A 26,847-nucleotide genomic window follows, 5' to 3' on the forward strand; every position below is an offset into this window, starting at 1 on the left:
ACGTTAAATTAAAAAAAAAAATAGTTTTTTCAAAATTTTTAATTTTCAGCAATTAACTGAGAAGAAATTTGTTAGAGCGAAGTGTTTTTCAAAACTTCAAAAAACACTTTTTAACCAAAAAAAATAAACCTTTTTTCAAAAGCAACAGGAATGATAACATTGCCTAACAATTTCTGCACTTTTGCACAGTCTAAAGAGGCATTGATACAGAGTGTATTTCCAAACATAGTTCAACATTACAAAAACCATGATTGACTCAGCGAAAGAGCAATTTTAGCTGGGAAAAATAAGGACGTCAATGATATAAATTCAGCTATTTTAGATCAAATACCTGGTGACATAGTTGCGTTTAAGTCAATGGACACTATTACTGATCAAGATGAGGTCGTAAATTATCCAACTGAATTCTTAAACTCACTCGATTTGCCAGGCTTACCACCTCATAATTTACGATTAAAAATTGGAGCACCGATGATTATGCTGCGCAATAGTAATGTGCCCCGACTTTGCAACGGTACCAGACTCGCTGTGAAGAAGCTAATGGGTAACGTTATCGAAGCAACAATTTTGAAAGGGAAGTACAAAGGAGAAGACATTTTGATACCCTGAATTCCACTGATTCCGGCGGATTTACCATTCGATTTCAAACGTTTGCAGTTCCCTATTCGCCTTGCCTTCGCTATGAGAATTAATAAGGCGCAAGGACAGTCTCTACAAATGTGCGGTATTAATTTAGAATACCCAATTTTTTCTCATGGACAATTGTATGTAGCTTGCTCACGAGTTGGCAAACCATCGTCATTATTCACGCGAAAGATGAAAACACCAAAAACGTTGTCTACCAAAAAGTGTTACAATAAAGTTCGAATGAAATTGTATCAAAGAATTTGCTTTGTTTCGTATTAATTTTATTCTCTTTCAGCAATTCATTGAATTTATCGTCTAGCGAAGCGGGCGAGGGTACGCTAGTATATATATACAATTTATATAATTAAATAATTGGCGCTTATACCCTTTTTTAGTGTTTGGCCGAGCTCCTCTTTCTATTTGTGATATGCGTCTTGATGTGGTCCCACAAATAAAGAGATCTACAATTTTAAGCCGATTCCGAGTGGCAATTGGTTTTTATGAGAACCTTTTCCATAGCAGAAATACACACGAAGACATTCCCTTTGAATGCCCATTGAATGCCGAAGTGCGACAGAAGAAAAAATATTTTCTACCCTGTTAATGTTTTGTGCCCGAGGTTTTAAACTAAATGGTAGTCACACACCAATCACCACAAAAGATACAAAGCAATCATCAGCAAACCGTTTCGAAAAACAAAACTCGATTACCGTACTAAATGTGCAGATGCTTTTAAAATCAGAGCCTTCAAAGCTACTTCAAGGCAATTGTTTTTATATGTACAATTCCAATTAAAGATGGTATCGGTAAATCAGCTGACTTATGTTTTTTCTTTCGTAGTGTTCATGTGGCTGTCAGCCCAGAAAAAACAAGGCGAAGTCATTCTTTGTTTTCTACTTTGCCAATACTTTACTTTGACAATCAAATGTACAAAACTTTGTTGTTGGTCTAGTGCCACCACCTTTAATGAATACGCCTTGGTACAATTTGTTACTTTTCGTTTTCTAAAATATTCAATACACAACTTCGTTTGTCTTTTTGGTAAAAAAATATATTAAAGCGCTTATTTTTTTCGTTCAATAACACTTGTAAAAATAATACACAATCAAAAACACTCTGTATACGGGCATCCTTATTGCTGTGCTAACTAAATAAATTTTATAATTTAAGCTACGGGCAAATGAGCGCCTTGGGGCTGGAATCCATTTTCATCGGCAATGTAGTTGACTGTGTATGTCACACCATCATCGGCAACAAAGCTGTATGAACCCTTTACGACGATGGCCTCATCTTCGCTGCCGACATTCTTGAGCTGGCCTTCTTCATCGTGCTGCGAACCATCGCTAGTTGCGTAACCGAAACGGTATCCCTCGGGTTGGACATCGGAGTCCTGGCGCACGATTTCCACTTGCTGTGCTGGAGGAGCAGCCAAAGCCACGGCGAAGAGAGCAACAAAAACAATAACGAATTTCATGTTGATAAGTTTTGATTGTAATGGATTACTGGCGCTGGCAGCTGAGCTGTGGTTCACTGTTTACTGTGTTTGATTGAATGACAAATTCATATTCTATCGCATGCTTTTTATACTATTACTAAATTTTCGATAGATTTTCAAGTTCATCTTCTAAAGCAAGTCTAACCGTGGGTTTTCAATTACAGTTCGTTCAGAGTAAAGCCAGATTGTTTGTTTTTGCTGTTTTACTTACTTTTGATGAATGCGTCTCTGTTGTACGTACATAAGTATGTAATAGTTGTGGGTATTGACTAATTGCTTCATAGTGTCATTATCTGTGGACCGTTGAAGAGAGGCGATACATTGGATCAGTGCAACCAAAAACAGTAAGCTTATTCATTTCCTCGACTTGGATAAGCATAAACAAAATGTGTGTTAAATTTGTATATTTATTTCTTCTATGTCTACGCAGATTTTCTTTGGCTTTTTGAGTTTTTGAATTTTTGACTTTTTGTGTTTTTGCCGTAAATGCGCCTTTTGAACTGTTGTGCGGTACATGTTTGTGTGTTGTAAACAAGTTTAAATCTTCTTCATCATAACTATTTTTTTTTTGTTTTTGGTTGTTACTTGTCTCGTTTTCAATGGATTTTTTTGCATTAGATTTTGTCTTGAATCCAAATTAAGCTGATATTGTTTATATTTTTAATTTCTTCTCCGACGCTAAGATTTGTGTTGCCATGTGCAGATTGCAGTGCCAATGTTATTTATTATATATTTTATGAAATCATAATTCACGCCTTTACGTTGTAGCAAGGCTATGCAGGTTGTAGTATTTTAAGGTGTTGGAAAACAAGCTGCGCGCACGCGCAATCTTGACTTGTTAAAAAACAAACAACTTAAACTCAAATAAATATAAGTTGATATGTGGTATCTAAGTATGCAGGTAGAGTGTTCAATAAGAAACATCTGCATCTGCCTATTAATTTTGAAGTTTTGGAAGTTTATTTTACCGAACAGTAGATCATGTTCGGCCTAGTGAGTAGCTGATGGTCGATTGTTGTTTAGAAAAGATGATGAGTTAAAAAAGCTATGAATATTTTTGCAGCAATTTGACAATAAACTACTCATGTCATTGAAACCTGCCAAGTATGGTGTGCGTATTAGCACTCGATAAAGGACAATGATTTATAGTAGTTTCATACGTGAATATCTGTAATCGCTTGGAACATTGATTTGATGATAAGTATTCGAATAGTTGGCCAAGACCAAGGCCACGAGAGGCGGTATTCGGGCGAATGAATACGGTATGGGGGAGTTCGCAAATATCCAGACGCACTGAACTACGAATATTCGGCTCCATTGTAAATAGTGCCTCTACGATGGATGTATGAAAGCGAAACATGGCTGGTCTCTAACACCATTACACAGAGGCTGCAATCCTTCATCAACAAATCAAACACAGAAAGTGGCGATGGATAGGTCACACACTGCGAAAACCACCAGATAGCATCACGAGAACGGCACTGGACTGGAACCCGCATGGGAGCAGAAGTCGCGGTCGACCAAAAAACACTTGGAGAAGGTCGATGCTGCGCGAACTAGAAGATGCCGACATCTCATGGGACGGTGCAAAAACAACAGCACAGATTCGTGTACGACGGAAGAGTCTTGTCGAGGCCCTATGCTCCCGAGAGGAGTGAACAAGGAGAAAAACAAAATGCGAATAGTTGGAGAAGTATTTTCAATACACGTAGCGTTGCTGTTCAATACACGTAGCCTGTAGCTTGTTAAAGTTCGGGTAGGCTAACTCAGTGTTTACCGTGGATTTTCTTACGTATTGACGACTGTGTGGGGAGATCAAATCCCTACGAACTCATCAAAATAGCTAAACTAGAGTTGGATAGATCCAGTCGATTGCGAAGAATCTCGTATAGTTTTTCAAGCTTATGCTTGGTTACGGTGATAGATTTTTGCGTAAAGAAGAAAAACGAAATTACGAAACTAGGGACATGCTCAAAGGCAACTATTTCAAGCAGCCGCCACAACTAAATTATTAGACAGTTCCGGTAGACAGGTTTAAGTATACATTAGGACCTATCCACATCATACGCAGTTGGAAAGCAACAGACGTATCTTGTGATACTACCTGGACCAACTCCAAAGTTAACCGCCTAGCATAAAGAAATAATAGAAGAATGTTCTTCAAAAGCAGGGAGGTATGTAGTAGAAAGGTTGTTTGCAAATTGTAAGCTACATTTCTATTTGGTTTCAGTCCATAAGAGCATTGAAGGAAACGAGATAGTCGATGATATAGCGAAAAACGGGGTCTCTCTACCCTCGTACTATACGTTTTTCTATTCTCGGTCTCTATTTTCAACGAAATACCAAAGCCAATACGAATATTATATTACTACAACGCACTAGACGACAACATGATCAGAAAATTCAGGATAAGATGGGAGAGACTGCCCATTAACAGGAATGCTAAGCGAGCGTGTGAGCGTTATCGAAATTGAACGGTATTGCCCTTGAGTAAAGCTAATATCCTTTTACAAGACTGAATGTGAACAGACGCAGACCGTATAATATGCACATTATAACAATTTACCAAATCGCGAACGAACCGTGATAGGTACTGTGGTGTGAAGCAGCCGAACTGAATGAAGATTTTAATTCTCATTTCAAAAAAAAGCACGCCCTCTTCACAGGTTTATATCTATTCATGTCGGATGTCAATTCTGGTTTCAATAAACGTAAACGTATACAATATTCGGAAGGTCCAGTTGAGGCTAAGCATATTTTTGTTAAGACTCCCCTCGGGAGCACAGGGCCTCGACAAAACTCAGTTTTGCGTTTGTTGCGTTAATCTATTTTGCTTTTTGGCAGCATAGGTAGGATTAGTCTGCTACTACCAGTCCTAAATAGTGGAAATGCCCACCTGTCGTTGCTTAGGAACAACTAATTCTAATTGTTCAGAGCGCCATCTGTGTTTCACATTTTTGTGTCAGAAGGATCACACAACAGATGGTTGAGGACTTCGCTAAATTTTGGTGTGCCTGCGCTATTTTCGCTCTCTTCCTCTTGCTGGCGCCTCTGATTAAATGTGCAACTGTGTTTTTTTCTTTGTTTTAGCAGCCAAAATTCAAGTAATGCGCTGACGTTTGTGCGGGAGTAAGGATTGGAAGGACAATATTTTTGTGGTTAAGGAATGGAATTTTTTTTTAGGAACTAGGAAAGCAGGAACTAGGTGCGAGGGCCGTGCTTTACGTGTTTCTTTGTAATGAGCCTCATTAAATAATAAAGGCCTCTGTTGCTGAGTGGTTCTCGGTTGGTCACGTGTTGGGGTACTGAAAACCAGAAACATTAAATTATGGAAGAAGGTGTTCTAAAGCGGTTGCCACTCGGCTTGCAATGATAAACCTCTGGCTGCCATGGGAAAAATACCAATCATTAGGCTGTATTTAATTCTTCTTCTCAGAAAGTTTTCATCCACGAACTTTTCAGCCGAATTCTCTGGTAATTAAAAGTTCTAGAACAAGTTTTGGAGCGCAGTTTAAAGCTTATTAAATTTTAACTTGAAGTTGATAGAAGAATTTTTTTATATTTGAAATTTCGATTAATATGGTTTATGTTAGACAATAAGCTATAATTTTAATAAAAAACAATTATCATCCACAAAAGAGGAGTATCAAAACGGGTCAAACGGTTGATGTGCAATAGTTAGTGCATTAGCCCCGAAATTACTCGAGAACTATTTGGATGATCCTATTTTGGATTAACCTCATTAGATGCCTTAGTGGCAGATCTATCATATGAGGGCTACACCATATATGTTTTACACGCTTCTGATTCGATTATTTATACCATGCGCTAGTGCTCAAGCATTTCATTGCAAAATTGTGTAAGCTAATAGATTTAAAATTTTAGTTTATCTACTTCTGCGCCCATTATCGTAATTTAAGCTTAACATATTAACTTCCAGAACGATGACACAATGTGTTTAAGTTTTATGTGGACGTTTTGAAAACATTACTGCTTACATATGACGGTTCGGCTGACGGTCAATCCAAAAAAAAGATATACGACTAGCGGAAGTAGACTCTTAATTTATGGGCTTATTGGGCCAACAGCTGGGAGCTGGGAGAGATAAAGTCACGTGTTCGAGATTCAGAAATTCGTTTAAACATAAAATTTCACACTCATTTGAATTACGAATGAATTTTATTTCACCAGCAAATGAAGTCCGCGCAAAGTGCAACTAATATTGAAGATCTCAATGAAATGAAGTTGGAAGGTTAATTGGAATTGATAAGCGCATATGAAGAGTTATAATCAAATAAATTTTAGGTCGTTTGAAGTTCACAGGATGCTACTAAATTGTAATAAAAGAACATATGAATTAAAAAAATGTATTTAAAGTTTTATATGATTCGTTCATTTTGAATGGTTTAAATTCCAAAACTTTGCTACATTAATAACAATTTAAGATACTGCCAGAATATACTGATATGTGAAGATGTGCTTCGTGGTAAATTAACTTAAGCCAACTAGGGCACGGCGTAGACCGGGTGCTGGGGAATTGGATTCGTTCGATGCTGGCCCAAAGAATCGTTACAGTGCGAGCAAAGGAAGATCTGCTGGTGTCATACGGGTTTAATAGAGGTTGCCTCCCAGGCGGTGTGCTGCCTCCATTGCTCTGGTGCATGGTGATCGATCCTATGCTCACCTTCTTAAGCGATTCGGGAGTCTACGCACAAGCATATGAGGACGACGTTGCCTGCTTGGTAACAGGCCCGTCGCTTATGAACATCCGAGGGAAAGTGCAGAAAACTCTGTATATGATTGACACTTGGTGCTGTGCGAATGGGCTATCGGCAAACCCCACCAAGACTGGTATTGTCCTCCTCACCAGAAGGAGGAAGTTTGATGGACTCGTGCTACCTAAGCTAAAAGGAGTCACAATACAGCTATCCAAAGAAATTAAATTTCTTGAAGTAATTCTCGATAGTAAACTCCACTGACAGCCTTCTGTGGCCATCTGTTGCACCGGAGCTTTTCCGACTACTTAAGGCCCGGCATTAAATGCTCGGTTAGTCTACCACCACGTGATGTTTTCATCCAAAGAGATGCCTTGAAGGCCATCTGCAGGCTGAAACCCAATGGGAGTTCGTACGGCCCCTGTCCGGCATTGGACAACAGAGTAGGCATGGACATCGATTCAACGATCCTCGCCATGCCGGTTGACTCCATTCCATCCAGAGCCCTCCTTGACAAGAGATACAGTGTGGTGCTGTCTGAAAATGAGCCCGGCAAACACTGTTTTCGCATTTTCACGGATGGCTTAAGGACCGACCACAGCTCCGTCTTTGGGATCTACGTGGAATCCAGCGGGACAAAACCGCACTTTGCTCTTGGAATGCATGCATCTGTGTTTCAGGCGGAGGTGTATACTGTTCAAGAAGCGATGGACTTTGTTGTGGAAAACAGATTGATAGGCAGATCTGTATGTGTCTGTAGCGACAACAAAGCTGCGCTCATGACCTTAGACGGCCCCTCAACCACTGCAAGTCACGGTTAGCGAAGGCGTTACTCTGGCTCACAAGTGAGCTTGGCAGCCTGAGAGAGGCTGTAGAAGGACAAAACTGATCGGAGGTCACAGCCTTCAAAATGTTTAAGCCACGAATTTTCTTTCCGTTAATTTTGTTTTCTTTAATTTTCATGATTTTGGAAAAAAGAACAGTAACAGAGCAGAACAAAGCACCTTCTCATTAGAAACTTGAGAGAGGTTTTGTGTCCTTATAGGAAGGCTTATATTTTCATAAGCAAAATGAGTTTAAAAGTTATAAAACAAAATTGCCTTTTTTAATCTATTTTATTAAACATCATTTTTACCTTAGACCTAATAACAGTTCCGCACAATCACACTCAAATAATAAGTGCCGACTTAAGCCACAGGGGCGACTGGCAAATGAGCACCTTGTGGTTGGAAACCATTCTCATCAGCGACGTAGTTGACAGTGTAGGTCTGACCATCATCAGCGACGAAGGAGTAAGAGCCATGGGCAACAATGTGTTCATCCTCAGCACCAGGGTTAACCAAATGACCGTCTTCTTGCTTGGCTGTGCCATCGCTGGTCTTCAGGCTGTAATATAAAAATGAACAGTTAGCGGAGTTTTAGCAAAGTAATTCTCAAATTTAGTGCGTTTTGGTGGATGAAAAAAGGTACATTTTAAGTCAGGACTGTGGCTAAATTGATAAGGTGATAACTTACGAGTAGCTGTATTGCTCTGGTTCGACATCAGATTTCAATTCCAGGATCTCCACTTCAGGGGCAGCTGGGGCAGCATAAGCCAAAGCGAAGAGAGCGACGAAAACGATAACGAATTTCATTTTGATTATTTTTTGTTTGCTGGTTGTGCAGTCTACGGAATCAGGCTACTGTGTGTTGCAAACGACGTATCGATTTTATGCTTTTATACTAAATTCGGTGTCAAATTGTGTTTGTGGAATTCTTGAAAACTACTAAACTAATAAATGAATTTCATTAATTAGTAAACTTGATTTGTTTGTGCGTTCTGTGCTTATTTGTTAATCAGCTAGAAGAACCATTGTAATTTTTTTTATTTTGTAAATATATTCATGGTATTTAGTATGGTTGAATAGAATTATTCGCTGAAGTTTAGTTGAAGCTTTTAAAATATGAGGAACTATTTTGATTTTGATATAAATATGAGTATTAAGTATAGGAGAAGGGCATAAACGGGCTGGTAAACAATAAAGATATTAAGGCTTAGAATTCATGAAACTTATGCTAGTTCAAATACAAGCACATTTTTGTAGTTCATAAGAATACATACATACACATGTAGTTTCGGGTATTTCATTTTTTTATTATTATTGCTTCTTATCTCTGGTTCAACTTCGTGAAAAAGTATAAATTGTAGGTATTATTGCAAATGGTTCAAATTGATGGTTTGAGCTTTGCGCTAGACAGGAAATGTTTGTACAAAGTTAAACCGGAGGCTTTGTAGATGAATAGCAAAATGGTGCTGTTATTTTGGACTGTAGTTATTTAAACATTTTTGAGGCGAATATTTGTGTAAAAATAATTTTAGTACGGAACCCGTCGTTTTCAAGGAATTCAAACTTTGCAATAAAATATCTCGAAATGCAATAAAATATCCCGCTAGATCGATTTTAACAGTTTTGCATCATTAATTAATCATTCCTTCCAAAGGGTTTATACACAGTGATATTTTTCTTAAGCCTTCCAAAACATTTTTATTTGACTTCTAACGCCTACGATTAGTAAAAAAAAAGATAAGATGACTTTGTTTTCCTCAGATCTACATGAATCAGAAAATTTCATTCTTACTGTATATAAAAGTAAGCCGAAAGGATGACTGTGCTAATTTCTTTATGCCATTTGCGCTTTTTTGTTAGCTTCATTTATCGATTTACACATGAAAATATGGAATATTATATGATAAAGGCAGAGTCTTTCAAGTTCGAGTATATTTTTTAGCAGCGTTTTGTTAGAATAGTAGATGATGTATAATTTAGTGAAATAAGTTCGGTTTCGCTGAAGAATCGTGTAAAGAACAAAAATGCACTACGAAAATTGTTGATTTGTGAAAACCATTAGGGCTAAACTTTGCCTCCACCGTTTTATCCTAAAATTGTAAGGCAAGGTTTTATCAAAGTAATTAGATATTAACTTTTTGAAGTACCTCATATTGCTTGTAGTTTTGAAGGCACCCATAGATCGATCCATTTTTTGATTTCTTCATATAAATGAAATGCTGATCAGCCATAGCATATACCATAGATCGAAACATACATAGCTAGCGATGGCTATTATTTTGCAGATTAAATTTGTAACCATTTTTTGTTAATACCTAAACGTTTGAAATTGAAAAAAGTCATATTTCATAGGTATCTACCTGGAGAGCACGACAGGTGAGATAAGATCTTCTATTTCAGTGTTTCTATGTAAGTTATCTATATGTATCGAGGATATTTTTTCACGCCTTTCTTGATTTGAATGGTTCATAATATAATACATCAATCAACATAATTCTCACACTTATATTTCTAACAAGCAGGTAGTTTTTGGTTAATTTAGCTACGTGGGGGGAGCATCATCTTGCTGAAGTTTGTTTTATTCCACAATAATAATGTGCTTCAGCTTCTGCAGTGCCAACGATAAAAATAAAGCCTTCGTACCTGTGCTGTGGACACGCAGCATCGTACGCCATAATGCTTGCTGGATGATACGAGTATTTTTAATTTTCTAATCGCATTATAAGTGTCCTTGCATCAACTAAGAATTTCAATTTAATTTTTCAGATTCAACGCCGAAGAGTTAGTTGAAGTTTTAACAAATTAATAACCTTTATGTTCACAATTAGGCCGCATATAAGGGATAAAGTAGAACGGATCCTGAAGCTATGGAAATGTAGAAACCGTATAAATGTTGTATAAGTGATAGTAAGGACGTTTTTTGCCCATTCCTCCTGCTTTTATAGCTTTTTTAAAGTGCAACAGGCTATTCTCAGAATTAGGAATCCCATCACAGCAGGTTCCTTTGACAATGCTTACGCAGAAAGGCAAGAAAGGAAGAGTTTCTGTACAATGTAAATAAGGTGATAAGGTGAATAAGGTGATGCCTTTTCAACAACCATCTTCAATCCAGTTTTGCATTATCCTATTAAAGACTTCGCAAGATCGAGGCATCTATTTTTCAAGTCAGATTGTAGTATAGATGGACGATAAAGCCAATATTTTTGAGAAGAAAAATTATGAAGTTGGTTTGTCCCGTATTTCCACTGGGTCAATATGCACGAGTTGTGTTGTTGCTTTTCATGTAAATCCGCATTTAAACGAATGTTTTTTTTTCAACTCATATACAAAAGAATACGGCTAATAGTATAATATATAATTATAATAAAATCAATTATAGTAAAATCAATGAATAATTATTTTTTTTTTTTGAACATTCGCAAGCAGCCAACACAATACGCAGCCAATAGCAGTTTTGTTTAAAAGTTGTGGCAAAGGTACTTCAGCTAATACATCGGAAGCAATAAATGGGGGAGGTAGTAACTCATTTATATACATTGAAAGTGCAACTTAGCTAGAGAAAAAATCATTGTTTATCATTAACAACAGAACGCAACGTATTACATTTTCTCAGACTAAGATCATAAAACAATGCAAGTGTACACTTAGCTGACGCACAATTACCGGTTGAAGAATTTGCCTCAGCTGTAGAATTTACCGTAAGCTCGTTTACCCCACCTTTTTTTGTGCGTTACAACTTTTGTCATGTTCCAATTTTCTCATATTCTCTTCGAAGTGACTTCAAAGCTTACTTTATATCATTTTCTTGAAGGTTTTATACTTTTATATGATACTTTTGAAATGCCAAAAGTGGATAAACAAAACGAAAGTCCTCTGTACGATACTTGTTAAACTTCCAGAAAAGTTGAAAAGTGAACAAATTATGACAGCTTTTATTATCAAAACAAGATCGGCATATTTTTGCCATAAGTAATGTGGGTTTTGAAGTTTGCACTTTGAACACAGCAGAAGGTAAGCACATAAGAGGCAGCCCCTCGGCTAGTAATATCAAACCCCCGAGTGTATTTTTGCCATGAAAAAGCTCCTAATATAAAACCAGCTGCTGTTCGGAGTCGGTATAAAACTTTAGGTCCTTCCACATCTCAAATAGGAGGAGGAGTTCGGCCAAGCATCCAACAAAGTTTTTAAGCACCAATTATTATTATCTTTTTTCTTTTAATTTGTTCAGCTCGCAATACAGTATTTCTCTGCTGCACCGATATCTAATGCTCACGAGAAAGCATTAATAAGGTATATTAATGTTTCAACAATTAGCCTGGAAATTTCCGCAAAATAGAACATATTATTTTATAGAAAATGGCGCTTAATGGACTGAAATTCTCTACAAAATGGAAAAATTACCCTGTAGGTATAATGTACAACTTATGGTAAAGGAGGTGATGTAATGATATCTTTCATATTTCATTTTTAAAGCTATTGTATGCATTTGACCCCTTCTTTAGATGAATCAGCATACGAAATCACAATATACCTACGAGGGGGCTCAACGTATTTTCAGTATTACCGGGGTAAACTAAAATAAATTTATTTATGTTAATAAATTGGTACCGTCATTAATAAACTGTTACAATAAAATACTAGTTATTCAGTAGTTCTCAGTGAAAGAACATTGTAATCAAAGAAAAGAACAACGGTTGCTGGTTGTATTCATGGCAATGCTCCGGCTCTTTCAGCGCGTCCCTTCCTCTTCCTCGTCTAGACAACTTCTGCAGAAGTCATTTATTTGCACACCGATTCTCTGGGCGTGCCTACCGATTAGGCAGTGCCCGTAATAACTGGAATCAGTTTGCTAAGATTATGCTTATCTCTTCTTAGTAGAAGTTCCGTGCGTTTAACATTGAGAGTCGGCCACATCAGTCGGGCGATTTTGCAAGTTGCTTCATTTGCTATTCTTACAATTTGCTCGCGGATACGTAGTCTATATGTTTGCAAGGGTATACCTATGTATATCATTGTCTATGTACTCATCAGTCAATTTGGTACTGATTTTCGCTAGTTCATCGGCTCTGCAGTTCCCCCCAATGTCACAATGGCCAGGAACCCATGTTATCATTAGGTGAAATGACTCAGCCATCTCGTTAAGGGATTCGCGGCATTTCATGGCTACCTTGAAGGTTGTCGACTGTTTTGTGACGGATTTTATAGCCGCCTGGCGAAAAAGTGAAAATGTAGATATCATCTTCTGGTATCGCATCACACCGTACCAGTGTCACGGCTTTCATTAATGCCATCAGTTCAGCCTGAAAGACACACAGAATATACATCTCCGCCCATCTTGTCATTGAGCTTTGAGCCATCTGTGTATACATGGATGGACTCGCCCTATCTTACCACGCCTCGTTCACACTCTTCTCTCGAAGGTAGGCAAGTATAGACGGGACTGTATAGTTCACCTGTTCGGGAAACCTCAGCGTGCCATCCAGGATTTTATTGCAGCACTGCGCGGAATGTACTGTGCCTGAGGTCTACCGGAAGGGAGTTTAATATCAGATGTAGTGCTTTTGATGGTATGGTTGACATTGCACCGGTTATAAGGCTTTGGATCCTGTCAACTCTTTTAATGTTCACGCCCTTCTCCAGGGCATTCCACCATAGTGCAATACCGTAGTAGAGAATTGGTCTAATTACTGCTGCGTGCAACCAGTGTATCATTCTGGGTTTCAAACTCCATTTTTTTCCAATGAGCCTTCCGCCGGAGTATAGTTCCGTCGTAGCTTTGCGTACTCCATCTGTGACTGTGACTCCCAATTGAGCTTCCTATCCAGTGCAAGTCCTAGCTATTTAGCGTTTTCTGTTATCTTAAAGGGTTTTCCCCCTAAAAGTATTTGTTGAAGAGCAGGTGTTTTATGTTTCTGCTAAACAGTATCAGTTCTGTTTTTTCCGGATTTACTTCTAGTCCTCAACTTTTGCACCATAGAGATAGTCTGTTGAGAGCTCTTTGTTGAAGATTACAAAGTGTTGGAAGGTGTTTGCCAGAGATTGCTATTACAATATCATCGGCATATGAAATTATCCTACCTCCCATTTTTTCCAGTTCCTGAATTAGATTATTGACGGTCAGGTTCCACAGAAGTGGAGAAATTACCCCACCCTGAGGTGTACGCATACACTAAACGATTGCCACATATGTGAAGGGTTAGCCCATCTGTGCAATTTGTTACCTAAAAACTATTTTTTTCATAAAGTAGTTCACATTCAAACAATACCGAGTAAGCACTAAATGTATGTCGGTTTGTATACTGAGTATGAAACTTCCATTACACCGAACTTCAATTTAATACCTTTGATTTAAGAGAATCACGCACTTTACTAATTTTTATCTGTATCAGTAACTAATACATTTAATTTTATTCCAATTTAAAATTTAAACAATTTTCATTATTTCAAACAACTTAAGCGACTGGGGCAACGGGCAAGTGAGCGCCTTGAGGTTGGAAACCGTTCTCGTCAGCAACATAGTTGACGGTGAATTTCTCGCCAGTCTTCTCATCCACCCACGAGAAGCTACCGTGGACAACGATAGCTTCGTGATCAGTGCCAACATCCTTCAGTTGTCCAGCTTCCTCCTTCTTGGTACCATCGCTGGTCTCCAAATTGTATACGTAGCTTTCAGGTCCAACATCAGAGTCCAATTTGACGATTTCAGCATCAGGATTGGGGCGAGCGAAGGCAACGGCCAAAAGGCAGGCGAAGATGATGGCGGCTTTCATTTTGCTATGTGAGGGTTGTTATTCTGTTGGCGTCAGAAACTTAATGGATGTCAATGCAGATGTTGCACGCGCTTTTATATCCGATCTAGAAATATGCAATGTGGTTTTCGTTTTGACTTTTTTCAAATCATGACTTAATAGTTTCCGAGCAAACCAGGCATTCGTCTTTAAAAATTTCAATTATCAAAATCATACATGCATTTTATTACTGCAAAAAAAAAAAAAATTAAAAACCAAATTGCTGAAATGAAGCTAATTATTTATGCATAATTTCTAGTTTAGAGCTAAGTGTATACATAGGTATGTTTATTATGCAAGCGGCGGCTGTTTTGCATTAAAGTCACAGCTACATTTCTTTGATATTTGCAATCTTTTTCAATATCATTTTAGTTGCGATTTTGCTTCTTGATTATAAATAGAGGATATGAAATGCAAGTCTAAATCAACATAAGATTTTGGGTTTTGCATGACTTCAGATTTTCTTAAATTGCTTTTGCTTTCGCTCTTCTATGCACATAAAAACATATAGCACATTAATATATATGAAATTTCAGACAACGTTCAGTTGCTAATTAGAAGACAAGTTCTAGGTGGCCACTTTAGCTCATCACAAATTTTCTATGTATGACATGTATGTAAATTTTGCTTACCAGCTTAATTGCCATCAAGTTTTTGACATTTGATTAACTAACACTTATAAAATTTTTCTATTCTTCTGTGCTGACTTTCGCCAATGCTGTTGAATAATTTATTAGTTAGGTATAAAATAAAATAAAAAATACTTTCATTGGCGTACACACAAGCGTAAAAAGTTATTTAGTTGCTTTAACCGCAACTGGTTAAATTTCAGTATATTCTCTTATGTTTGTGATTTCTGAGCGTTGATACCGGAATACCGGGACATACAAAACTATCATCATTATCATCATTAGAACGACAGTCTTGTGCAGACCATTGGCTCTCCACCTCTATGGATCCTCTATTATTCCTTTCAGTTTGTGATCCTCATTTTTCGCAGGTCGGCTGTGACCTCATCAACCCACCATTTATTTGGTCTATTTCGACCCCTCTGTCCACTTGGCTGTCTATTGAACCCTAAATTGGCAGCTATCCATTTTAGCCTTCTGTACATCTTTCCCAGCCCTCTGATTTGTTGACTTTTTATAAAACGTATTGCACTTCCTTTATGTATCAATGTGTCAACCTCGTGAGTGCATCTTACCCGATATGTCCCGTATTCCATTTCACTTCCTTAAGCCTGCGATCATTGCCTTGAAATTTTTGGCCTTATCTTAGCGATCATCATATAATGGTCAGAGTCGCAGTTTGCGCCTCTAAACGATATATCATCAGAGGTAGCGCGTCTTTTATCGCGCAGAGCCTTCCGCAGGCGAGTGCCTTACACTCGCTAATACCGGTGCAAATCTTCTTTGCATTTAAATCTCCGAGTTAAATTTTTATGTTATATTTACATGATTTTGACTTTATATCTTCAAGTTTTGCATAGAGAGTGTCTTTTGCAATATCGTTTGAAGCATGGGTAGGCGCAAACGCAGCTATAATTGCTATATTTTAAAATTTTGCTTTGAGCCTGATGGGGCATAGTCTTTTACTAATTGGCTCGAATGCCATTATACTTTCTAAAAATCGAAAGTTTGTGGTTCATATGATTTAAAATATATTATATAGAATAGAAAAACATAAGAGTTCAGTCTTCTTAATGCGAACTGCTGTCTGCTGATGAAAATAAGATTTGGTAAGTAAAAGTTGTGAAATTGTAGAACGTTGTTGTATCGAATTGTTACTCCTTCACAGTAAAATTTTTTTTGTATATCGGGAAAGGAAAACTAATTTTTAAACTGGTCGCAAATTTATTTTAAAAAATTTTCTAATTAAAAGCTTTTCTTATGATTAAATATAAAAAAAAGTAAAAAATGCTAAAAGAACGGGATTCCGGGATTGCGGGACTCCGGGCTGCGGCATCTCCGGTATATAAATATGCATATATGTATGTTTTAACACCTATTTCAGATTTCATAATTTAATACTTATTTCAAGACGACCGGTTTATTCTTGTATTTGAATTTCACAGATTTTTATGTTTAAATATTTATACATGGAATTATTTTAAAGCCGGTTATACAACTAAATATGAAACAATAGCGCAGACTCACTTTCTTCATTTTTTGAAGATTTTAGTTTAATGCAAAATATTTCATATGAACTAGTCTTGCTGCAGTATTTTTTAGATTCACTTTGGAAAAGCTTAACTACTACTTTTTGGCCTAAAATCTAAAAATTTAGAGGTTTTCTAAAATGTATACCTACATATGTATATACATACATACATGCACATGCATGTTCAAATACACATAAGTTTTATCTAGCCTTTTTTATTTCTTCTTCTTTTTCACTGCTGCTCGTTCAGCAACTTATAATAGTAAAAAGGTGCCAGTTTCTTTTTTCTCGCAAGCTGGCGCTAATTAGGAACACCAACCCCCTTGGAGTACTTTCAGGAATGGGAGCTTCTGCGGCATGCATGGGAGCGGGCATGATGAGTTACTTATCAAGAGTTAATTTTGTTTGTTGAGAGAGGACTTTACTGCAAAATTGGTTACTAAGTCTAAAATAGCACTTTTTGGCAAGAGTTATTCTTCCTGGGCTTTACAGCTGACAGTGTTGGCTTTGTAAATTTCTAAGTACTCTATTGCTTTAAAATTAGAGCCACCAATATTGATAACCAAAGAATTAAGTAAATTATAAAAATATATAATTAATATGTAAATTTACTATAGGGCAAATTTTAATATACTCAACTCCCCCCAAAAAGATGTCATGGTGCTATATATGTATGACCAACAAATATTGCGATTAGAAGCCTTACCTGACGGCTTTGGGAAATAAGTATTGTACCTGGAATTTTGAACATTAGTTTTAAGTATTCATTGGATAATTTTTGTTTTGAATCTTATTTTATTTTTGTATCTTTTGTATTCTTTAGTATTTAGTCTTTAGTTAGGTAGTTATGGCTGACGAAATATTTGCATGTGATAAATGCAACAAGTGGCCGTTAAAGAAGAATGTGATAAAAATACATAAAAAATAAATTTGCATGAGTATTGTCTTATTATCTAGATCGGATATAAAAGCGCGTGCAACATCTGCATTGACACCCATTAAGTTTCTGACGCCAACAGAATAACAACCCTCACATAGCAAAATGAAAGCCGCCATCATCTTCGCCTGCCTTTTGGCCGTTGCCTTCGCTCGCCCCAATCCCGATGCTGAAATCGTCAAATTGGACTCTGATGTTGGACCTGAAAGCTACGTATACAATTTGGAGACCAGCGATGGTACCAAGAAGGAGGAAGCTGGACAACTGAAGGATGTTGGCACTGATCACGAAGCTATCGTTGTCCACGGTAGCTTCTCGTGGGTGGATGAGAAGACTGGCGAGAAATTCACCGTCAACTATGTTGCTGACGAGAACGGTTTCCAACCTCAAGGCGCTCACTTGCCCGTTGCCCCAGTCGCTTAAGTTGTTTGAAATAATGAAAATTGTTTAAATTTTAAATTGGAATAAAATTAAATGTATTAGTTACTGATACAGACAAAAATTAATATAGTAAAGTGTGTGATTTTCTTAAATCAAAGATATTAAATTGAAGTTCGGTGTAATGGAAGTTTCATACTCAGTATACAAACCGACATACATTTAGTGCTTACTCGGTATTGTTTGAATGTGAACTACTTTATGACAAAAATGGGTTTTTAGGTAACAAATTGCACGCAATGGGCTAACCCTTAACATAAATGGCAATCGTTTAGTGTATACGTACACCTCAGGGTGGGGTAATTTCTCCACTTCTGTGAAACCTGACCGTCAATAATCTCCTTCAGGAACTGGAAGAAATGGGAGGTAGGATTATTTCATATGCTGTGTAATCTTCAACAAAGAGCTCTCAACAGACTATCACTATGGTGCAAAAGTCGAAGACTAGAAGTAAATCTGGCAAAAACGGAATTGATACTGTTCACCAGAAACACAAAATACCTGCTCTTCAACAAATACTCTTAGGGGGGAAACCCCTTAAGGTTACAGAAAACGCTAAATAGCTAGGACTTGTACTGGATAGGAAGCTAAATTGGGGGCTCACACTCGCAGATGGAGTACGCAAAGCTACGACGGCGCTATACTCCGGCGGAAGGCTCATTGGAAAAAAATGGAGTTCGAAACCCAGAACGATACACTGGTTGTACACAGCAATAATTAGACCAACTCCCTACTACGGTATTGCAATATGAGGGAATGCCCTGGAGAAGGGCGTGAACATTAAAAGAGTTGACAGGATCCAAAGACTTATAACCTGTGCAATGTCAATCATACCATCAAAAGCACTATATTTGATATTAAACTTCCTTCCGGTATACCTCAGGCAAAGTACATTGCGCGCAGTGCAGCAATAAGGCTGAGCACTTTAAGTAAGTAGTCAAATACATACTACGGTCACGGTAAAATCCTGGATGGCACGCTGGGACTTCCCGAATAGGTGGACTATACAGCCCCGCCTATACTTGCCACCACAACGTTCGTGACCCTCCTACCCTCAAGGGAAGAGTGGGAACGAGACGTGGTAAGACAGGGCGAGTCCATCCATGTATACACAGATGGCTCAAAGCTCGACCACAGGGTGGGCGGAGGTGTACACATATATTCCGTGTGTCTTTTAGGATGAACTGATGGCAATAATGAAAGCCGTGACACTGGTACGGTGTGAAGCGATACCAGAAGATGATATCTACATTTTCACTTTCTCACCAGGCGGCTATAAAATCCCTCACAAAACAGTCGACAACCTTCAAGGTAGCCATGAAATGCCGCGAATCTCTTAACGAGATGGCTGAGTCATTTCACCTAATGATAACATGGGTTCCTAGCCATTGTGACATTGAGAAGAACTGCAGAGCCGATGAACTAGCGAAATCCAAATTGACTGATGAGTACAAAGACAATGATATAGGTATACCCTTGCAAACATGTAGACTACGTACCCGCGAGGAAATTGTAAGAATAGCGAATGAAGCAACTTGCAAAATCGCCCGACAGATGTGGCCGACTCTCAACGCTAAACGCACGGAACTTCTACTAAGAAGAGATAAGCAAAGTCTTAACACACTGATTTCAATTATTACGGGCACTGCCTAATCGGAAGGCACGCCCAGAGAATGGGTGTGCAAACACATGATTTCTGCAGAAGTTGTCTAGACGAGGAAGAGGAAGGGGCGATCCCGCACCTTTTGTGTCACTGTTCTGCTCTATCCAGACGTAGACTCGCCATTTTGGGCGGACATTTCTTTAATGAATTACAATAGAAGATCTCGGCTGTGTCGAAATTAAGGATCTAACGAAAATTTCGAAAAGTACACGTTGGTTTCAGGAGGGATAAGGGCTAGTTCCCCACGCGGCATCACAATGGGCCATGAGCCTGAGTGTGTCCTACAGTGGACAATCGTTTCAACCAAACCTAACCTACCGTAGTGGATACGTATATGTACTTATTTGGATAGAGTGAGAGAGATAACGTCTCTCTAACTAACAATTTACAACAAAATCCATATTTTTTTCACAATAACAAGGTCCCGCCAACTTCATATGGTAACGGAAGCCAAGAAATAATATATGACATACACCTTTTTAAAGTTTACATCTGATTCGTTTTTAAGGGGCCCAAAAGTATTGCTAGGATAATTTCTTTGAATATTAACCCTCAACTCCTTGACATATAATATCATATGAGAAGTGGCTTAAAATGTACATAACCACAAATATTATTGTTATTAAAATATTATATTTTTATTTCACTTTAAGTACGGTACAAAGGTTTTGCATTTCATTTAAAAAATATTTTAGAAACTTCAATATCTTATTTGATCTCTTATTGTTTGGCCGCTTCAGGGATCCGCAAGGAAAATTTTGTAAATGAGCTAGAATGACTAATCATTTAAATATTTACACTTTGTTTGGGAGTGTGAATGGTTTTGACAGCTCTACGTTATTGTGCCCACAAAATATGATCCAAAGCATTGTGGAACATCAAAACTATTGTGAATTGAAAATAAGTTACGATCCGTTTACATTCGTTGGGTCGATTGCGATTCAGCTTATACGATTTGCGAATGATGTAATTTTCTTTGCTATGGTTGTGATAGCGGCACGTATGTGATGATTCAACTCCAGCTTTCTCGTTCTCTTTTTTAAGATAGTATGGATGCAATGCTTGTTTGCACTAACACGTTCGAAAATACATTAATTGTTTTGACATTTCGGAGCTGTTTGAGAAATGTTTACAACAATTAATTTTTTTTTAAATAAATAATTATTTTTTATTATCAGGACAACTAATATCCGTTCAAAACCATCCGACTGTCATACTACAATTTCAATCAAATTAAGTGCCCCGGTAATAAGGATTAACGCTGCCGTCTGCCAATGCTATTCTGACCAGCTAATTTTAACAAGTAGCTCCTGACATTTTTATCAGTTTTCTAGCATTACGCAAAGGCTAACAAAGTTATAACAGCTGACTGCCAGGTTTAAACTATACACCGAATGAGATAAAGTCTCCCATTCAAGCTATTAGCTCATATGACATGTCGTTTAAAGATGTACGTATGAGATCTGGCATCATGCTGAATAAATACAACCCCCTTTCCAACTACTGCTTAACCGCTTATAATATTATATATTGATTGATTGATTCGATCTGGTCAGCTGCTGTCAGTAAAACTACGCATTGAGAATAGTTCATAATGGATCAAATGTTTTTTAAAGCGATCAAATGTACAGTCTGTCTAATAGAAGCGTGAACGGCAAAATTCAAGTTGAAAGTTCCGTTATAAAAAAAAAAATAAATGCTGCTAAATATACCTATGCTTTTCGCAAAATGCTTTGAACAATTTCTTAGATTTGAAAGAAATTTTGAGAGAAATTTGAAAGGCGTGCGCTAGTTTTACAAAATGAGTTCCGCCTATGAAAAATAATTTGAATTCTTATGTAAAAAAGGCCCTAAAAAGTCGCGTGCTTTAGCAGCAAAATATTATATTTGAAAAAGTCGAAGACGTTCATAAATAAATGGGTGAAGGGCATAACTAAGTTAGAAACATTGCCAACTTCTCCGGACAAACCTAAAAAGATAACCTTTTCAAAGCAAGACTAGTGATTTATTCGTGACAAAGCCGAACTTATCATTCCGAGAAGCTGAATCAGTTGAAGAAGGTAAAAGGAAAGGGGCTTTAATGCATCAAAAGCCACGATTTGGACTTTTACGTGCAGAAAACCTCAAATTTCGGAGTACATTACAAAACCGCTGCTCTCATTATCAGACATTGAAAACATGACTTACATGGGCTAAGGAGAGTTCAGAACGGAATTGGGTAAACGTAACATGCACGGAGGAATCTTTCTTTTGGGCGAATAGTTGCATACGTACTGCTGATGATCGAACTGTTAAGCATCCAGTTAAGGTTCATATTTGGGGCTGTTTCTCCGAAAAATTATTTGGGCGTTTATTTGTGTTTACCGCCAATTTGTATGCAGTTTTGAAGAATAAAATTTACCAAAACGCATTATTACCGTCGGGTGCCAAAATGTTTCAATAAGTTAAGCTTGGTAAAACGCTGGCTTGCATTTTGGAACTTCTCGGGCTGGTGGACTATACACTTCTGCCTATACTTGCCATTATAACGTTCACGACCATTCTACCCTCAAGAGAAGAGTGGGAACGAGATGAAGTAAGACAGGACAAGTCCATCCATGTACACAGATGGCTGAATGCTTGATGGCAGAGTGGGCGGAGCTGTATATTCTGAACATCTAGGGATCTCCCGACTACTGTAGTGTCCTTAAGGCTGAACTGAAAGCAATGGCAATAATGAATGCCATGACGCTGGTGCAGTATAATGCATTACCGGAAGATGATATCTAAATTTTCACTTTTTTGCCAGGCGACTATAAAGTCTTTTACAAACTAGCCGACAACCTCCAAGGTAGCTATGACATGCCGTACATTTTTTAACGAGATGGCTGAGTCATTTCACCTAATGATAACATGGGTTCCTGGCCATTGTGACATTGAGGAGAACTGCAGAGCCAATGAACTAGCAAAAATCGGTACCAAATTGATCTATGAGTACATAGGCAATGACATAGGCATTCAAATACAAACATGTAAGCTACTTATCCTTGAGTAAATTGTAAGAGCAGCCAATGAAAGAGGCGTAATGAAATGCTAAGCAAACAGAATCTCTGCTAAGCCAAAATCAACACAGTCTTAGCACACCGATTTTGTCTAGATGAAGAAGAAGAAGGGGCGATCTCGCAACTTCGGAGACATTGTCCTGTTCTATGCAGACATGGGTTTACTATTCTATATAGACAATTTTTTAATGAATTAAAAGATCTCTTACCCTATATTTTCCGATACCCAAATCGTTGACGACAGAACTGCCGTTGCGCTACCCGACCATGACGGGGCAAGAATAGAGATAACGCGGCTAAAGAACAACAAAGCCGCGGGCGTCGACGGACTGCCGGCTGAGCTATTCAAACATGGCGGCGAGGAGCTGGTAAGGTGCATGCATCAGCTTCTATGCAAAATATGGACGCCTGAAAGCATACCTGCCGATTGGAGTTTAAGTGTGCTCTGCCCAATCCCTAAGAAGGGTGATCCTGTAATCTGTGCCAATTATCGCGGGATTAGTCTTCTAAATACCGCCTATAAGGTTCCAGCGAGCGTTTTGTGTGAAAGGCTGAAACCCACCATCAACCAACTGAAGGGACGTCATCAATGTGGCTTCAGACCTGGAAAATCCACCATAAAACAAATATTCACAATACGCTAAATCTTGGAAAACACCCATGAAAGGAAAATCGACATCAACCATCTTTTCGTTGATTTCAAAGTTGCATTCGACAGTACGAAGAGGAGTTACCTGTATACCGCGATGTCTGAATTTGGTATCCCCGCGAACTAATTTGGCTATGCAAGATGAGGTTGCTCAATACAAGCAGCGCCGTTAGAATTGGGAAGGACCTTTCCGAGCCGTTTGATACCAAACGAGGTTTCAGATAGGGTGACTCGCTGTCGTGTGACTTTTTTAACCTGATGTAGGATGGTGCGAGCCGAGGAACTTAATCTTTCAGGCACAATTTCTTATAACAGTGTACAATTGTTGGCGTATGCCGATGATATTGACATCATCGGCCTTAACAACCGCGCTGTTAGTTCTGCCTTCTCCACACTGGATAAAGAGGCAAAGCAAATGGGTGTAGTAGTGAGCGAGAACAAAACGGCATCAAACAAACAGTCGGCGCATTCGCGTTTCGACACCCACGTCTCTGTTGACAATTATGATTTCGAGGTTGTAAAAGACTTCGTTTATTTAGGAACCAGCATTAACACCTATAACAATGTCAGCCTTGAAATTCTCTTTTGACAAAAAGTGCTATATTGGACTAAGTAGGCATATGAGTAGTAAAGTCGTTTATAAGGCTCTCATCATGCGCGTCTTAACGTATGGCACAGAAGCGTGGACGATTACAAGATCCGATGAAGCGACACTTGGAGTGCTTGAGAAAGATTCTGCGCAAGATTTTTGGTACTTTGCACGTTGGCAATGGTACGAGGAGCTGTATGAGCTTTACGACAATATAGACATAGCGCAGCGAATAAAGATCCAGTGGCTACGTTGGCTGGGTCATGGCGTCCGATGGATACAAACGCTCGGGCTCTGAAAGTACTCGATGTGGTACCAGCTGGTGGTAGCAGAGCAAGAGAAAGGTCTCATCTGCGTGGGAAAGATCAGGTGGAGAAGGACTTGTCTTCACTTGGTGTGTCCAACTGACGCCGGTTAACACAAATCGCGTAAGCGATTATTGCGCCAATTAAGAAGGAGGATAATCTCAGAAATGCAGAAATGCAAAAATCAGGGATATCCTTCAAATTTTTAAAAACATAGCCCTTAAAAGGCTCGGCTTCAACTATCCTACCTCGGCACAAATTCGCTAATTTACATTTGAGCTGCTCTATGTTTAAAATATCTTTTAATAGCCAAATTTTTACCAAATTGTTTATGAGCGCTCTGCCTAACGACTTAATGGCTGTTCTACTGAATGAATAATCAAATAACTTTGTCTGTCTGCACCGATTAGTCCAATTAGAAACTGTAAATTTGGAAAACTACCAGCAAAATTACCATAATGCTTCCGATCGATTAACGACCCTTGTCAATAAATATTTCTTTTGAGAGCTTGTCGTCGACGTCATTACATTTGATTTCACAGTTCCCACACACTCATACCCATACAGCTCTGTTCTTTGCTGCTAGACTGAAGTGTATAATAGTACGCTTTAGAAACCTTGGACGTACATACCCAATAGGAGAGGATCCTTGATGGCGTGCAGGTACGTGTCCTTCCAACTTTAATCGAGTTTTCCTTAGGGAGGGCTATGAGTTTCTTAAATCTCTTTTGTTTTTAGCCCCATTATTTGGTGCCAGCTAATCTATTTTAGTCTTAGCTCTTCATTCTTAAGATTTTCCTTAACGGTGTGTTGTCCAAGGGGCAAGGACGGGTTCGGGTTCTATTGGTAACGGGGCCGCAGCCGCTTTTGCCAATATGTTCACTACTTCGTTCTCAGTTATACGTCTGTCTCTTGGGAGCTGGATGCATACACATCCTCTTTGAAGATGCTTAGATGAAAGTTTATGCCAGCGGACATCGAGATTTCCAGCGCCTTAGCGTGAAATATGTCGGTTCATTTGCCCATTGTGATCTATATATCTCATGAAAAATTACAATATGAAAAATTTAAAACGGATATACTTGTACTTATGTATACCACGAAAGTTCTTATATATACAAAAATAGTGAAAATTAATATTTATGCAAAAATTAAAATCCAATTGCAGTTGGATTTTAAGATTATTTCCTGTGGGCTGAAAGCACCACAGCTGCTTGATTGCATCAGCTTTTTTTACAGCATAAGTACATTCACATATTTGCCAGTGCTTGCAGCTAGCTTAAAGAAAAATAACTTTTCCTATCATTCCAAAAGTTCACGTGCGGTATTTCTTATGCCGGAAAGTAAATAATGCATTAAGTTAATACCTTATCCGGCTAATACGCAAATTCAGCTTAGTAGTTTTTAAAGTTAATTAATCTAATAAAATACTTCAATATGAAACCGGTATATTATGACAATTATTCTACATATATTTTCGACGTTGATATTGATTTAATTTGTGAATATTTATATGCAAATTCTATGACGGCAACGAGCTTCAGTGACAAGCGAAAATCCGCGCAGTCGTTATCAATAAGCCAGAAAAAATTAAAAATAGAGAAATACTGAAAATATATATGTGTACATATCTATGCAGCTATGTATGTACATAAAACTATGCAAATCCATCTTGAAATAGCATTAGTTGTGATAGTAGTACCAAATTCAAGCTTTTTTGCTTTTATTTCTGACAGCGTAAACCAGATTAAACTGAGTCTATAGAAATACAAGCATGCATCGGAAATGATATAAAATAACACAGAGCAAAGGCAAAATTAACCACAAATTTGACAACCTCTCTTGTAGCAACATATCTAATCACCAAACAAACTAATCAACATGAAAGCCGCCATCATCTTCGCCTGCCTTTTGGCCGTTGCCTTCGCTCGCCCCGATGCTGAAATTGTCCGATTGGACTCTGATGTTGGACCTGAAAGCTACGTATACAATTTGGAGACCAGCGATGGTACCAAGAAGGAGGAAGCTGGACAACTGAAGGATGTTGGCACTGATCACGAAGCTATCGTTGTCCACGGTAGCTACTCGTGGGTGGATGAGAAGACTGGCGAGAAATTCACCGTCAACTATGTTGCTGACGAGAACGGTTTCCAACCTCAAGGCGCTCACTTGCCCGTTGCTCCAGTCGCTTAAGTAAATTAATTTGTTAATTCAAGTTAAAGTTTGTTAATGTAATGTTTTATTAGAGAAAGTAAATTAATTGCAGTGTTTGAAGTTTGAAAACTTTTGTAATTCTATTTTTAAATAAATTATTTAAATTTATAATTATAAATAATTTAAAGGATAAGAGGTTTTACCAATTGTACTTATACTTGCGGGGGAGTGTAAAATTGGATACATTTACATCCTAGCAAGTCACTTTTTTTCTTCTTGATAGTCGCTGTATGTTGATTAATTTGTAGTGGCAGCGTCAATTCCTTAGTTTTGAGATTGGCTATTGTGAGCTCATAATATTTGTTATGACTCTGGAAGGGTTGCTACTGAGCTTCATAAAATACCTTTTAAGAGAGTTTTCTTAGAGTTTCTAACATGTATTGGCAGCACGAGAAAACT

The 26,847-nt window shown here is 38.0% G+C and overlaps 5 protein-coding genes across 5 annotated transcripts; 2 read left to right on the forward strand and 3 right to left on the reverse strand.

Annotated features, from left to right (window-relative positions):
• Positions 1-1,718: 1,718 nt before the first annotated feature.
• Positions 1,719-2,107, reverse strand: LOC129241423 (larval cuticle protein 65Ag1-like). The gene has a single exon (XM_054877718.1). The coding sequence runs from the start codon at positions 2,099-2,101 to the stop codon at positions 1,793-1,795; it is 309 nt and encodes a 102-aa protein (XP_054733693.1). The 5' UTR covers positions 2,102-2,107; the 3' UTR covers positions 1,719-1,792.
• A 5,911-nt stretch (positions 2,108-8,018) lies between these two features.
• On the reverse strand, positions 8,019-8,471 carry LOC129242347 (larval cuticle protein 65Ag1-like). Its single transcript, XM_054878939.1, has 2 exons — positions 8,353-8,471; positions 8,019-8,223 (listed from the first exon to the last, which is right to left on the reverse strand). The coding sequence occupies exons 1-2, from the start codon at positions 8,469-8,471 to the stop codon at positions 8,025-8,027; spliced, it is 318 nt and encodes a 105-aa protein (XP_054734914.1). The 3' UTR covers positions 8,019-8,024.
• Positions 8,472-14,060: 5,589 nt separating this feature from the next.
• LOC129241624 (larval cuticle protein 65Ab1-like) lies at positions 14,061-14,460 on the reverse strand. The gene has a single exon (XM_054878063.1). The coding sequence runs from the start codon at positions 14,432-14,434 to the stop codon at positions 14,117-14,119; it is 318 nt and encodes a 105-aa protein (XP_054734038.1). The 5' UTR covers positions 14,435-14,460; the 3' UTR covers positions 14,061-14,116.
• A 3,164-nt stretch (positions 14,461-17,624) lies between these two features.
• On the forward strand, positions 17,625-18,023 carry LOC129241644 (larval cuticle protein 65Ab1-like). Its single transcript, XM_054878081.1, has one exon. It carries the CDS (start codon positions 17,655-17,657, stop codon positions 17,970-17,972), a length of 318 nt encoding a protein of 105 aa, XP_054734056.1. The 5' UTR covers positions 17,625-17,654; the 3' UTR covers positions 17,973-18,023.
• An 8,051-nt stretch (positions 18,024-26,074) lies between these two features.
• Positions 26,075-26,491, forward strand: LOC129241566 (larval cuticle protein 65Ab1-like). Its single transcript, XM_054877964.1, has one exon. The coding sequence runs from the start codon at positions 26,116-26,118 to the stop codon at positions 26,425-26,427; it is 312 nt and encodes a 103-aa protein (XP_054733939.1). The 5' UTR covers positions 26,075-26,115; the 3' UTR covers positions 26,428-26,491.
• Positions 26,492-26,847: the final 356 nt, after the last annotated feature.

Source organism: Anastrepha obliqua, chromosome 3 (genome assembly GCF_027943255.1).
Source record: "Anastrepha obliqua isolate idAnaObli1 chromosome 3, idAnaObli1_1.0, whole genome shotgun sequence".
In the NCBI taxonomy this organism is placed as follows: domain Eukaryota; kingdom Metazoa; phylum Arthropoda; class Insecta; order Diptera; family Tephritidae; genus Anastrepha; species Anastrepha obliqua.

Excerpts from the sequence above, each read along its gene's own strand:
- LOC129241423 (XM_054877718.1), bottom strand. The coding sequence starts at position 2,101 with ATGAAATTCGTTATTGTTTTTGTTGCTCTCTTCGCCGTGGCTTTGGCT.
- LOC129242347 (XM_054878939.1), bottom strand. The coding sequence starts at position 8,471 with ATGAAATTCGTTATCGTTTTCGTCGCTCTCTTCGCTTTGGCTTATGCT. Across the intron at positions 8,224-8,352 it reads CCAGAGCAATACAGCTACTC|CCTGAAGACCAGCGATGGCA; the intron begins GTAAGTTATCAC and ends TTTATATTACAG.
- LOC129241624 (XM_054878063.1), bottom strand. The coding sequence starts at position 14,434 with ATGAAAGCCGCCATCATCTTCGCCTGCCTTTTGGCCGTTGCCTTCGCT.
- LOC129241644 (XM_054878081.1), top strand. The coding sequence starts at position 17,655 with ATGAAAGCCGCCATCATCTTCGCCTGCCTTTTGGCCGTTGCCTTCGCT.
- LOC129241566 (XM_054877964.1), top strand. The coding sequence starts at position 26,116 with ATGAAAGCCGCCATCATCTTCGCCTGCCTTTTGGCCGTTGCCTTCGCT.